The 15,756-nt window shown below is 35.3% G+C and overlaps 1 protein-coding gene across 38 annotated transcripts in view; it reads left to right on the top strand.

Moving 5' to 3' along the window:
- Positions 1 to 15,756, top strand: part of shot (dystonin-like protein short stop) — a 620,212-nt gene that overhangs the window by 510,622 nt on the left and 93,834 nt on the right. For all 38 annotated transcript variants that reach the window (XM_081739920.1, XM_081739887.1, XM_081739913.1 and 35 more), the window contains 8 exons: positions 1,433 to 1,672; positions 4,255 to 4,425; positions 6,366 to 6,578; positions 8,140 to 8,253; positions 10,052 to 10,378; positions 12,104 to 12,610; positions 13,927 to 14,124; positions 14,814 to 15,077. In XM_081739920.1, the coding sequence (XP_081596046.1) occupies positions 1,433 to 1,672; positions 4,255 to 4,425; positions 6,366 to 6,578; positions 8,140 to 8,253; positions 10,052 to 10,378; positions 12,104 to 12,610; positions 13,927 to 14,124; positions 14,814 to 15,077 (2,034 nt within the window). The remainder of the gene's footprint in view (positions 1 to 1,432; positions 1,673 to 4,254; positions 4,426 to 6,365; positions 6,579 to 8,139; positions 8,254 to 10,051; positions 10,379 to 12,103; positions 12,611 to 13,926; positions 14,125 to 14,813; positions 15,078 to 15,756) is intronic.

Raw genomic sequence — 15,756 nt, 5'->3', positions numbered from 1 at the left:
AAATTATTGTTTTGCAGTTAAATATACAAAGTTTCCCTCAACTTGAAATATGTACTGTTATTGCATTACTTTTACAAATTACCGGCAGATAACTGGTCAGTAGAGGGGTGAAGAATAAAGCTCCGATATTATAGAAAATTGATCTTGCTGCTGGTAGCTTAGTTAGAGGAACTGCTTGGGAAACGCGATACAGGAGATCGTCCCCGTCAGTCAAACGTCGATTTTTTTTTTAATTAGTGTATTATTGACTATTTCGTAAACACTATTTTGAAATTAGTTTGTTTAACTGTTTAAAGGATAATAATTATATGTTAACCGTAACATAAATTACCTTTTTTTTTTCAAAAAATTACGTGAAAAAAAAAATTAGGAACAACGTCGCAGGATTATATTATGAGGTGGCGGCGATATTGACTAATAAAAAATTGCTCCAACGATAAAAAAGAAGTAAGTAAACTGGCGTGTCTCGAAAAGTTCCATGAACAAAATATTTGTAGTTTATTAAATTCATATTGCCTGGAATCTAACTTTTTTTTTTTTCTAGAAAGTTAATTGATTAGCCAAACATTTCCCAGTTACTTTGTTTTACTTAATTACCATATTTTCCATATTTCACTTACTTAATTACCATATTTTCCTTATTTTACTTACTTTATTACCATATTTTCCTTATTTTACTTAATTACCATATTTTTCTTATTTCACTTACTTTATTATCGTTATTTTTCTGATTTCACCTACTTTATTACCATATTTTCCTTATTTTACTTACTTAATTACCATATTTTCCTTATTTTACTTACTTAATTACCATATTTTCCTTATTTTACTTAATTACCATATTTTCCTTATTTTCCTTATTACCATATTTTACTTATTTCACTTACTTTATTACCGTATTTTCCTTATTTCACTTACTTTATTACCGTATTTTTCTGATTTCACCTACTTTATTACATATTTTCCTTATTTTACTTACTTAATTACCATATTTTCCTTACTTTATTACCGTATTTTTCTGATTTCATCTACTTATTACCATATTTTCCTTATTTTACTTACTTAATTATCGTATTTTCCTATTAACAACAGAAACTTGAACAGTAAGATCCACGACAGTTGAAAATGCTCATGCACTACAGCGAAACGTGAACTCATGGTGGATTGCGCCTTGATTGTGATCGGAATCCGAACACCCTATTGCTACCAGAATACTTTTTAAACTCTGTGCTTTACCACTTAGGGTATTCTAGTTCCCAATATCAAAGTAAGATTTAGCGTTTTGTCTCTTGACATTAGCATATTGAGGAAAAGTCTTGTATTAAGAAGTTCTTCTTTCTTTTGGTTGGCTCGTTAACACAAAATATAAATGAGTGACTCAGAAAATTTACAGCTGTTTAAATGTATTTTTTGTTTTGATTTTTCTTGCTAGGTAACTGAGCAAGTGAGAAAGTTCCGTCCTGTGGCCAGTGAGGTGGAGATGATCCGAGTACAACAGGACGAATTCCGAGACTTCCAACAGAGAAACATCGATGGTTTGGGTAAACATGTAGATGACTGTAATAAAACTGGGCAGGGCTTAATTCAGTCTGCCGCTGGTGGTGTGAATACCAGTGGATTGGAACGCGACTTGGAGAAGATGAACGACAAATGGAATGACCTCAAAGAGAAGGTAAGACAGAGAAACGTAATGATTTTTTCTTTAAAATATTACAACGTAAAATTTGTTTCGTGTTAGATGTACGTGTTTCACACAAAAGCACCGATGCAACTTACGTGTGCTCTAAATTTCAATGTAAGAGTTAACACAAATGTGATTATTATTTTGCTACATAAAACGAAAATAAAATTACCATGTGATTAAGAATCTAGTGTTGAAAAAAGCGACTAGAATTAAAGAATTCATCAGATCTATTTGTTGAGTACAATATGGACATTAAATTTACGCCCATCATCATCATCATCTTCTTCTTCTTCTTCTTCTTCTTCTTCTTCTTCTTCTAAGCCTTTTTCCCAGTTAGCTGGGGTTGGCTTTTCGGATCACTGACCTCCCATTTGTTTCTATCTTGTCATATGGGCTGTGACACCACACTACACCATATCGTTTTTAACATGATCTTCCCACTTCTTCGGCCAATCTTCCCACTCACTTCTATAGCATCTACTCGGTGAGCTACATATTTCAAAGGTTGTCTTCTTACATGCCCAATCCATCTCAGTCTACTTTCTTGCAGTTTTTCTACTACTGGTCTCACTTTTACTGTTCTCCGGATCACTTCATTCTTAATTTTGTCCTTCTGCGTCACTTCACATATCCACCGCAGCATCTTCATCTCCACACATCCATCACAGCATCTTCATCTCCACACATCCATCACAGCATCTTCATCTCCACACATCCATCACAGCGTCTCCATCTCCACACATCCATCACAGCGTCTCCATCTCCACACATCCATCACAGCGTCTCCATCTCCACACATCCATCACAGCGTCTCCATCTCCACACATCCATCACAGCATCTTCATCTCCACACATCCATCACAGCATCTTCATCTCCACACATCCATCACAGCATCTTCATCTCCACACATCCATCACAGCATCTTCATCTCCACACATCCATCACAGCATCTTCATCTCCACACATCCATCACAGCATCTTCATCTCCACACATCCATCACAGCATCTTCATCTCCACACATCCATCACAGCATCTTCATCTCCACACATCCATCACAGCATCTTCATCTCCACACATCCATCACAGCATCTTCATCTCCACACATCCATCACAGCATCTTCATCTCCACACATCCATCACAGCATCTTCATCTCCACACATCCGTTACAGCATCTTCATCTCCACACATCCGTTACAGCATCTTCATCTCCATACATCCATCACAGCGTCTTCATCTCCACACATCCATTACAGCATCTTCATCTCCACACATCCATTACAGCATCTTCATCTCCACACATCCATTACATCATCTTCATTTCCACACATCCATCACAGCATCTTCATCTCCACACATCCATTACATCATCTTCATTTCCACACATCCATTACAGCATCTTCATCTCCACACATCCATCACAGCATCTTCATCTCCACACATCCATCACAGCATCTTCATCTCCACACATCCATCACAGCATCTTCATCTCCACACATCCATCACAGCGTCTTCATCTCCACACATCCATCACAGCGTCTTCATCTCCACACATCCATCACAGCGTCTTCATCTCCACACATCCATCACAGCGTCTTCATCTCCACACATCCATCACAGCGTCTTCATCTCCACACATCCATCACAGCGTCTTCATCTCCACACATCCATCACAGCGTCTTCATCTCCACATATCTATCACAGCGTCTTCATCTCCACATATCTATCACAGCGTCTTCATCTCCACACATCCGTTACAGCGTCTCCATCTCCACACATCCGTTACAGCGTCTCCATCTCCACACATCCGTTACAGCGTCTTCATCTCCACACATCCGTTACAGCATCTTCATCTCCAACATCCGTTACAGCGTCTCCATCTCCACACATCCGTTACAGCGTCTTCATCTCCACACATCCGTTACAGCGTCTTTATCTCCACACATCCGTTAGAGCGTCTTCATCTCCACACATCCGTTACAGCATCTTCATCTCCGCACATCCATTACAGCATCTTCATCTCCGCACATCCATTACAGCATCTTCATCTCCGCAACATGCAACTTCTGTTCCTCTCATTTTCGTCGTCCAACATTTCACTCCGTATAATGTGGCAGGTCGTACTACTTTTTTTTCCCTTCAAGGCGTATTGGTACCCTACGGTCATACAACATTCCTGCCGCTTCTGCGCACTTTGTCTAACCGCTGCTAACTCTACAGGGTATTTGTAAAACCTTCCTGCATGTAAAACTATTCTAGTGAACCACCAGATCATTAGAACATTAATATTACACAGTTTATAATAAACCTTTTTACCAATAGTACACCAGGAACATCTGGCACATATATACGTCTCGTTGGTAGTAAAAGAGTTAAAGTGATCGTTCTATCTGGCGTTTACATCAATTATAGTAGGTAAATAATTTTACTCCGTAGAGTCATCTGCTTGTAATATAAAAACGTATGTTTTTCTTGTTTTCTTTTTATGTCAAATTGCACCGAAGATTAAAGCTGATTTTTTTTTTAAAAAAAGCTTAAAATAATAATTAATTTTTAATTATTTATTCCAGATGAATGAAAGAGATCGCAAACTGGATGTGGGTCTACTTCAGTCGGGTAAATTCCAAGAAGCCCTGGAAGCTCTTGCAAAATGGCTGACAGACACTGAAGAAATGGTGGCTAATCAGAAACCACCTTCGGCAGATTACAAAGTCGTTAAGGCTCAATTACAAGAACAAAAGGTAAAGTGTACTGAAGCGTTGAAAGAGTATTTGTAATTTTCTAAACCTTGTTATTATGAGATTATCGTACTTGCAGTAATATATATAGAATTACTGGTTTTCGTTAATAGTTTAAATTTAAATGCATTTAATTTTGTCATCACAATACATTAACTACAATTGTAACAGCTGAGAATTTTGTGGTAGTGGATACTTGCAAAAAGTATCTCGGAAATTTTGAAATTTTTCTCTCTCTCGGGAGAGCTGTTTTATACTTTGATAAAATCTCTTCGTCATAACTGCATCTAGATTCTTGGTCTTCGTCTTCCTGGTTTTCCTTCTGGCTTTCTCTCTGTCAGTCGGTGATCCAATAGGAGTATTGAATAAGATGACCAAGCATGCTGTTTCTTCTTTTTCCTATTATCTTCATGATCTGTCGTCCTTCATTAGCTTCCTTTAGTACGTCTTCATTCCTTTTCCTTTCGGTCCATGATATGCGCAACATTCCGCGCCAAGACCATATTTCAAATGCTTCCAGCTTGGATATTTTAGCTTTTCTCAATGTCCACCTCTCTGATTCGTAAAGTGCCACACTTTATACCAGTCGTAATAAATCGTTTACGAAAGTCCTACGACACATTTGTTGATGTTAAGTCTTCTTTTTCTATTGAATGCTTGTTTAGCCTACGCTGTTCTTGAACTTACGTTGTTTCCACTTCTTCCGTCCGAGAATATTAAACTTGCTAAAAGGAGAACGTCTTAACTTCTTCGGTTTTCTCTCCCTCTAGCCATACGTTTGCTACTTCCTGTCCTCCTCTTGTGCACTTTATCACTTTGGTTTTCTTCTTAAAAAGTATAGTTAATCTATATTAACGTGTTGTTTTCTGTTATTTTGTAGTCCGTGTAAAATAGGTATAAAAGGTACTTTTTTCTGTGATTCGAAAGATTGTGTGGAAAAGTGGAAATTAGAGGAGTGAATTGCAGGATATAGTGAGATAGGTTTAGAGGCACAGTGTATGCAAGAAGTAATAACTGTTTTATTATATATAATATTCACTTGACAAATGTCAGTTCGCCCAGTGTAAGGTATTCTGACTTCTAAAGTATCAAGAAACCATATCCACCAGTAAGTGTAAGTAATAGGCAGATAGATTCTGTGTAATAAAATTGGACAAGTTATAGTTAATATAAAAGCGGAAATATCTGAAGTGAATAAGACATGTGAAAAAAATTTTGAAAAACAAGGTAAACTACTTAGAATTTACTCGAAACTCATTTTTTTTTCCCCTTAGAGAAACCGTGAATTATACATCATAGAAGTTCAGAAGATCTAAAATATATAATTTATTAATGTTTTCTTTTTCAAATCACTTAAGGTTGGTGTAAAGGAACAAGTTTGACAATAGATGTCACTACAGTCTTTGTCTCTTTCTCATGTATTTTTTACCTTTCACAAAAATTTACAATTTCTCTTACAAATTTCAACCTAGAGACTTCAAATTTTTGGAGAAGGAACTTCATAACCTATCGGAGGAAACAATCCGTGCCGATTTCTTATTTTGAATCTTCTTCATTGTTGAAAGAGTTATATTGTTAAAGATTTGGATATCCCTTTCAACAAACAAGCCATTTCAACAATGAAGAAAATTCTAAATAAAAAATCGGCACGGATTGTTGTCTTCGATAGGTTATGAAGTTTCTTCTCGAAAAATTTGAAATCTCTAGGTTGAAATTTGTAAGAAAAATCGTGAATTTTCGTGAAAGGTAAAAAATACATGAGATATATACAAAGAATGTAGTGACATCTATCGGCAAAACTTGTCGCTTTAAACTAACCTTAAGTTGCCAATCTGTTTAAAAATACTTAAACAACGAAAATTATTAAGAAGGAATTTACATTTCACCATCTGTTACGTATGTAAATGTGAATAATGTACTCATTTCGTTTTATTCCTTTCCAGTTCCTTAACAAAATGTTGCTTGACCGTCAAAGCTCAATGTCTTCCCTGTTCGCAATGGGCAATGAGGTCGCAGCCGGTGCAGCTCCAGCAGAAAGGAAACAGGTTGAGAATCAGCTTCAAGAATTGATGCAAAGATTTGACGCACTTACCGAAGGAGCTCAAAATCGTATGGATGCCCTGCAACAAGCTATGGAAGTTGCTAAAGCATTCCAAGTAAGTGTTTATACAAATATCTACGCAGAAAATCATTACAGTCTAAACAATAAGCTTTCGTTTAATCCAAACGCTCAAGTATAGTTTTATTTTTAGTGTTTTCTAAATTTAAATAAGCATTTTCTCAGTATTTCAATCTAAAGCTGTCGAAGTTGGTGCTCTATGAACGCCGTAAATTAAGCTCTGACGGTGCGTATAGCCCACAGAGGCCAGACATAGCTTGTAGTTGAATAATGCGTGGCCATCACAACAGCCCACATCTCTTTCATGTAGCTTTCTAGGTCGGAGTTCGCTAAACTTAATTTAAATAGCTCCTCAATTGGCTCACGACGCCAGGTCAACGTCGAAAATTCTGTGCTCCACCAGGAACCTAACTCGAGATCCAGGACGTTCACTGTTCATAGAACTAATTTTAATATTTAATGTATGGCGGTTTTTCCGGTTGTGTATTGTTAAGTTCCAATTCGTCTCAGTCATCAGAGTATATTATCACATAACTGTTGGTCTCAATTACAAATCTCGTAGTTTCAAAAAATAATGTATTGACTGCTGCGCGATTACTCATTGAAACTAACCGAGGTGTGCTAAAAATGTGTCAACCCCTACTTTTGTGGTCGCATAGCTGCCAGAAACCAAGAAAAACCGGTTAAGCTATATAGTGTCATTGAATATGATTTGTAAATCGAGAATCTCCAGATTCACACGTCACTTATGGCCATCCTGACGTGAGTTTCTCCACAATTTTCCCTCCGTTCCAGCAGACAGATGTCAGAATGATATTTTTAAAATATAAACTCCAGCGGTATCCCGTCTCTTTCATTTCCTATTAGGTGGGCGCGATGGCTCAGTGGTAGAGCGTTCACCTTCGTTGCTTGAGGTCCCAGGTTCGATCCCAGCTCGCGCCGTGTGGACTTTGTGGTGGACAAACACCGTGCTCATGGGTTTTCTCGGGGTTCTCCCGTTTCCTCCCACCTTCTTCACTCCTCCATTTTTCATTCATTTCTCATAATCACCGTCTCCTTTAGCCTAACCGGCATAATCGTGGGACGTAAAACTTAGATTTCATTTGATTTCATTTCATTTTAATTTCCTATTGTTGTTATTGTTGATTCGATGTAAATTAGCCTTGAAGGTTGTATCTAGAAAGTCACTGCATAATTTTTTTTTAAGTCTTTAGTACTATTTTTAAAAAATTGTCAAAATTTTAGTGTAATTTTAAATATTCAGAATCTGCTCTGAAACAAGTGTCTTCTAGTTAATTTCTCAATAAAAGTTTTTCTTTCTCTTTTTTCTGTTTCTTTCTCTTTATTTTTCTTTATTTTCCTTTTTCTCTTTTCTCTCTATTTTTCTTTTTCTCTATTTCTTTCTTTATTTATTTCTTTCCATTTTTCTCTTATTTCTTTCTTTCCCTTTTTCTCTATTTCTTTCTTTCTCTCTTTGTCTCGTATTTTTCCGTTTCATAAAGCTTCGTGTTTTTCTGCCGTTTTATTTCCTTTTGTAGTATATTCTCACTTTTTAAATATTGTCGGGTAAACTAATCTTTTTTGTTTATTTCTTTCAGGACAAACTTGTTCCACTTGTGGAATGGTTGGACAAAACAGAAAGGAAGGTGAAAGATATGGAATTGATTCCAACGGACGAAGAAAAGATACAGAAACGAATCAAAGAACATGAAGTAAGTAGATATTACCCTTCAGTGCCATTACCTCAATATCATCAAAGCCCACAACCTCCTTTCCATGTCGTTCTTAATAATTTTAATCATAGCGTTAACTGTATTACACTTTGCCACTTTGCATATTTTTTACTTTGCTCTTGTACTTTGCATATTTTTTACACTTTGCCAGATTTTGGAATATTTGTACGTTTGCAGTGTACACTATTTCCACTGTAGTTCTCCTTTTTTCTCAAGTGTAATAATCGTAAAACTTATTTAAGTTAGTTATCTCAGGCTCCACAGAAAATGTTCAATATACACAAATGACCAAATTAAGCTGGTGGCCAACTTAGAAAATACTATTCAATGCAACGTATCTTTTTAAATTTGCCATCTACTGTTTCATAAAATATTCAGTGTATATGTATATATGTCAATGGTTAAAACAACCTAGTCCACAGATATTTTGTCAGATTAAATAAGCGGCTTTTCAGATGGTCATCTTGGCCACCTATTGTTCTATAGAAATGTCCAAATGGGAGCCAACGTATGAAATATTAAATGTACATGGTTATACCTACGTAAGTTCAGAAAGATGTATAGCAAAGTAGCAAAGGTAAACAGGTGGCTAACTTTCTGCTGTGATACCTGCAAAATTGGCCACCCAAAATTGCACTTTAACAAATGATCAAATTGAATAATAATAATAATAAATAATAATAATAATAATAATAATAATAATAATAATATAATAATAAATAATAATAATAAGTTATTATTATTATTATTATTATTATTATTATTATTATTATTATTATTATTATTATTATTCTACATGTATGTGGCCAAAATATTAGAGAAGTAGGAAGCATAACGTTTCACTATAATTTGGGATGAAACATTATATTTGAATAATAAATACTTCAACGAGATTATTTTTTAAAAAATCCTGCAATTATTACTTTTTGTTGGTAAATATACATCTATCGGCTAGCATTTGTTTATTAACGGCCAAGATGAGATAATGTATTATTAGTAAATTAGGTAACACACGTATTTTTACTGTAATATTTTTTTACAGTAATTTTAATATGTATACCTGATATCTTGAAACTCACTTCAAATAATGAGTTAAAAAATTTGGTGACTTTCGATATCAGGAGAGATTTCAAATGTTACATTTTCAGTTCTAAACAGCTTTTAGTGTTTGGTAAGGAAAACCCTAGACCGTTGTATATTTCACATTTATTCATTCTGATAATTTCCTTACCTTTTATATGTTTGTGATCTTCATCCATTTATTCTTGGAAGTTCCTTTCTTTCGGAAATTTTAAACAAGGTTTACAATTTCCTGTTCTACTGTAGTGTTTATTAATTAGCTTAAGAGCTTAACGTAACATATCCCTGTATAGTACATTTCTTTGGAACCAATCGGAAACAAAGAACTCTTTCAAGGTTATGTGGATAGCATTCACGTCTTTGGCATGCGACACCCGAGTTCGATTAACGACAGGATCTCATGTGGTTCGGAATCCACGTAGCTGTAGGTCCACGTGTTATATAGCCTCGCTGCTAAAGGGACACTGAACTCAACTCCCAAATTAATTCCATTGGAAACACATGATACCTGAAGTACTGATGGGAGTATATCATACTTAACCTTGACCCACCAATAGCACTTGGCAAAGTATTACAACATAATGCAAGAGTTAAGCCCGAATAGACCGAAAAGGCTGAAAAAAACTTGGTTGTAGTGTAGTTAACTTTAAGTTTCCTTGATTGTCACTTTAACGTTATGTATTGTAATTATCTTCAGGCTCTTCACACTGAAATCCTTCGTAAGAAGCCTGCGTTTGATGAGCTGACGGAAGTAGCTAGTCAACTGATGGGTCTTGTTGGCGAAGACGAAGCAGCTGCCCTGGCAGATAGACTCCAAGAAGCAGCCGATAGATACACGAACCTTGTCGATGACTCTGAAAATATTGGAAAACTCCTCAAAGATTCTCGAGCAGGATTACGTCACTTGGTGTTATCGTATCAAGATCTGCAAGCGTGGATGGAAGAAATGGAACAACGGCTCGGGAAATACAGGGTCTTGGCTGTTCATGTCGACAAATTGCTGGAGCAAATGGATGACTTAGCAGTAAGTTTAGCTGTTAAATATTTGTCTGTTACGGGCCAAAATGAGAGAAATTTCTCACTTAAATATTTGTCTGTTCGTGGCCAAAATGAGATTAAGGTCATACTTAAATATTTGTGTACTAATAGCCATGGTGAGACTAATTCTCCTTTGTTAAATATTTGTCTGTTAAGGGTCAAGATGAGATTAATTTCCCATATATATATATTTTTCTATTAATGGTCAAGATTAGATGAATTTCTCACTGTTAAACATTTTTTTTTAACGGCCATGATGAGATAAATTTCCCATCGGTAAATATTTTTTTTTAATTAACGGCCAAGATAAGAAGTATTTTAAACTGTTAAATATTTGTCTACTAAATTTCCCATATTTTTCCTGTTTATAAATTGTTCATTTAAAGAAGGGGCAAAAGTGGATCTGATAATTTAAGGGGACGGTAGGTAGCAGCATGATGCCACGCCGTTCCCCCTTGCCTATCTTTGCCCATTGTAATTTTTTTAGGAACTGAGGGGACGCCGTACAATTTTTCGAGGTAGAGGTACGACGTTCCCCCGCACTTTTACCCCTGATTTAAAGGTATTACAAGTGGAAGTAAACACGAGTCTCATTTCTTTTTTTAATGATATGGCAATTTGAAATTGTTGGAGAATGGATTTTCGGATTAAAAGTTCGTACCCTCTTTATTTGGAGTTAATTCTTAAATAAAATCTGTAGTTTTGCAGTTGAAGTAACTTCATCAATATCATTACTATAGAGGTCTGCGCGGATGCAGATATATCCGCGGATATCTGCATCAAAATGGGTATCTGCAAATATATATTTCTTTTCTGTGCGGATAGCGGATACAATTGCGGATATTGTTTCCTACATCTTTTTCCTACATAAAGAAACGCTATGAATTTATGATGATAGCGGAAAGAGCACTCAGAAACGCTTGTTTTGAATTAAAAGTTTTAAAACCGGTTGAAAAATAACTAAAAATTAAAGTAAGTGTGTGTTTTGAAGCTTGTGACTCAGTGACAGCAAAAGGATAAGAAATAACACGAGAGAGTTGTCCTTTCATTGCTCTTTTTGCTACCTCATTATATGCGAATGCAGATAGAGATGTTGCGGATGCGATATTTTATATCCGCGCAGAACTCATTAATTAATTAATAAGTAACCAATTATGCATCATAAATAAAATACTTGCTTAATATTCTTTTTTAAAATAAAGATATGCTGCTGCCCTTTTGTGACTCCCAATTATGCAAAAACTGTTATTATTTTAGCAGTATACTGTTGCCATTCTTAGATCGTACTTAGAAGTGAATAGAAGTATTGAAGAGTCTTTTATAATGGTTATACCATATCTTATTTCTTGTATTTTTTATACAATTATTATTAATATAATTGCGCACTATGGTAGTTCATTGTCGTATTGTATGACGAAATGAAACTAAAACTTGATATGAATTTTTGTCCTGAAAATAGTAAAGGTTAAGTACACTTTATGAATATGACTATTATAAGTATTAAAGTATATCGCAAATTATAGCATCGTTAAATATAAAAGTTTAAAAACTTTATACTTTTCAAGATAAGAATAAGAAGTGTCTGTTTTGTTTATGTGACTAGATAGAATATTATTTAATATTTACAGTAAGATACTAGTTGAACTGGATTTTACTGTTTTTTATTCCTTTAATGATATTAGAATAATGCATATTTCTTGTTCTTTTATAGGATCTTACAGAGGAAGTAGCTAACCATCAAAAACAAGTGGATGAAACTGTTGACAGCGGATTAGAACTTATGAAACACATTTCTAATGACGAAGCCATTCAATTGAAGGACAAACTAGACTCTTTACAACGCCGATTCCATGATCTTACAGCCAAGGCTGCTGATCTGCTGAAACACGCTCAGGAGGCCCTGCCTCTTGTCCAGCAGTTCCATACATCACATAATAAGTTGGTCGACTGGATGATCAATGTTGAAGGGCAATTGCAGTCCATGGAGAGTGGTGGATTGGGATTGCAAGAACACGAAATCTCTCGTCTGGAATCTGATATTGTTGAATACCGACCAGTCCTGGAAAGTATTAACATTGTTGGGCCACAGTTGTGCCAGATCTCACCTGGCGAAGGAGCTTCTACCATTGAAGGCTTGGTAACGCGAGATAACCGAAGATTTGACGCTATATGTGAACAAATTCAGCGTAAAGCAGAACGAATTCAGCTGTCGAAGCAGGTAAATGCTCTTCTTAACAAATTTTCATTAATCATGAACGTAAAGAATCGTAAACAGTGGTAATAAAGATGCAGTGTATTCTGTATAGAGAAGAATCGCGTTTTCGATACTCGAAAAGCAACACAATATTTCTTGACCGGAGTAAAACCAAAGATTTGCTAGATTTCATATTAGGTTCTGGATTATTAACATACACAGTGATCCTTTTTTTATTGTTATTTAAATTTTCGAATAAATAAATAAATACATACATATTCTTACAAGCTTAATTTTATTAAATAATTAAGTTTTGTTATGTAGGAATATTATTCATATGAATAAAATACGGGCAATTTCTGTTTTAGAAAATAAATATGTTATTGCTGAAAGAATAAAAATCAGTTCCAGAAATAGATGTAAACCGTACAGTCCACGACCTATCTATCACATCCAATAGAAAAGGGTCTTGGACATCTCCGGAAATGAAGACAGTCACGATCTTTTAAAAGAACTTCATAAAAGAATGCACGTGGAAACCTCCATGTTTTTATGTATGTCTTGTCTTGTAAACTTGTGAACTGTCTGTCATTAGTAACAGTTCTGCCATCTTCTGTTCTTACATGATAAGACATAACAGATAAGGGAAATAGATGGCAGCATCGCTATTCATGTAACTGTTGTCAGACAATTCACGGGTTTACAAGACTGTTATTGCGACCGATTACACAAAACATACTATCTTATTAGTTCCTTCATATAAATGCCAAATATATTGCATAAGGCTTTGCTTATACCAAACAATAAAAAACAATGCAAATAATAACAGCTAGTAGCTAGATGTTTCTGATATGTTCGGAAGGCGATGTGCTTGGTGTTGAGTTAACACATAAGTAACACACTAAAGTGGTAGTCATTTTGTGTTGTTTCAGCACCTTATTTTTTGCTGTATATATATTACGCTTATTTTAAGAAGGAATATGAATATTCTCGCACCTAGTTCTTTATGATTTTCATATCTGTTAATATAAATTGACTCATCATAAATGTAGAAATTGTAGGGCATATTTATGGGACATAAAAGAGGATACAGTAATTTTATCGACTTAATATTAATCGCTTTCACTACATTTTGTTAAAATTCATCCTACTGAAATATCAATGATTTTCATTATGCGTTTGAAGATTTGTCAAGAGAACTAAAATATTAGTTACGATACAATGTCTAAGAGAGAGTGGTGATCAACATCGTCTTCGTTGAATGTCTGATTTTTATATACCATTTATTTAATAATAATGTATTGACGTGAGGTATTCTCAAATGTTCGTTTTTATTCTAGCGTTCACTGGAAGTCATTGGGGACATCGATGAGTTACTGGATTGGTTCAGAGAAGTGGAGGGACAAATCCGCGAAGCAGAACAACCTAGCTCTGATCCAGACGTAATCCGAGTCCAACTGAAGGAACACAAAGCTTTGAATGACGATATCTCAAGCCAGAAAGGCCGCGTTCGAGATGTACTTTCTACCGCTAAGAAGGTAAGATAGAGTATGGTTGAGAGACACTGTTGGTAATTGCTGTAAACTGTTTACATTAGTGATTTGTATGTATGCTTGTTGTTTTAATTTAACAAATACATAAGTTAAAAATGGCTTTGTCCTTTTTGGATCAAAAGATTCAATATATTTCAATCAAAAATTTTCTTGTAGGCCTTATATCTGGAGAACTACATATAGTGTAGCCAAACCCAAACTATCACTTAACTCAGTATGATGTGCTTATTTAGTAGAAAATACGAAAACTCGATTTAGGGGCCGTTCAAAAATTTTGTGTCCCCTGATCCAAAAATTAATTATTGGCCAAGATCACAATCTTCTGATTCTTTTTTTTTTTTTTTTTTTGATCATTCCTAAAATTCTTGGCCAAGATCGCAATCTTTTCATCCATTTTTTTTTTGGGGGGGGGGGGAGGATCATTCCTAAAATTCTTGTTTGTTTTAGTAATCTAAATAATTTGATAAATGATTAAAGATAACTTCATTTTTCAGCTTCATAACGAATTTGTTTGGCGACATGAAATTTTGATTTTTTTTTTTTTAAAGTATATAGTTGAAAGAAGTAATAGAAAAGAAGAAAAATTGAACATTGAGCTCTTTTATATTAATATTTCAATGAGATTTAAGTGTATAATAGAAAGTTAATATTATTTTTATTATTATTTTGATTAGGTTCTTCGTGAATCTGCCCAACATGAAGACACCTCGATGATCCGAGAGAAGATGGAAGACCTTCGTGATATGATGGACACAGTATCAGGTCTTAGTTCAGATAGACTTGGCATATTGGAACAGGCCTTACCTCTGGCTGAACACTTCCACGATACGCACGCTGACCTCTCCAACTGGTTGGATGACATGGAACAACAGGTGTCGCTTCTGGCTATGCCTGCTCTTCGACCTGATCAGATCGCGCAACAACAGGATAAGAATGAGGTATGTATCCTTCTTTGGGAAAGAAAGTCTAGATTATTGTATTTAACGAGTTTATCAGGAGTTGAACGTCCACTTTGAACATGAATAACTATTAAAGTTCAAATGTAGTATGAAGTAATTAAGTAACCCTATGACCTACGGAACCCGGAGGTTCAATGTCCCATTCACAAAAGCTCTCCATTGTCTTCTGTCTTCGAACTGGATCCATTTCCTACTTTGTATTCCTATTTCTGCGAGATTCATCTTAGTATTGTCCTCCCATCTGCGCCTAGGTCTTCGTAATGGCCCTTATCCGATTGGGTTTTCAGTAAAAAAAAATTTGAAAGCATTCCTCCATTTTGACTACATGATCTGCCACCTGAGCTTTGTAAACTTGATCACCCTAACAGTATTAGGCAAACGGTATAAATTATTAATTCCTCGTTATGAAGTTTCCACCACTCCTCATTCCGATCTCTCTAGGGTCCGAATATTCGCCTTAGGATTTTATTCTCAAATACTCTGCCTGCGTGTTTCCCTTAGAGTAAGCGACCATGATTCGCAACTATACAGCACAACAGGTATAAATACCGCTTTGTATATTTTAAGCTTCAACTTCCTCGACTGAATTCACGAAGACAAAAGATGAACTGAATAACAACGCGAATTCCCTGCTTCCAGTCGACATTTAATTTTTTTC

The sequence above is a fragment of the Thermobia domestica genome, chromosome 2, assembly GCF_964235325.1.
Source record: "Thermobia domestica chromosome 2, izTheDome1.hap1.1, whole genome shotgun sequence".
Taxonomy (NCBI): domain Eukaryota; kingdom Metazoa; phylum Arthropoda; class Insecta; order Zygentoma; family Lepismatidae; genus Thermobia; species Thermobia domestica.
Note: the sequence above shows the minus strand (reverse complement) of the source record. Positions and strands in the feature narration are given on the sequence as shown.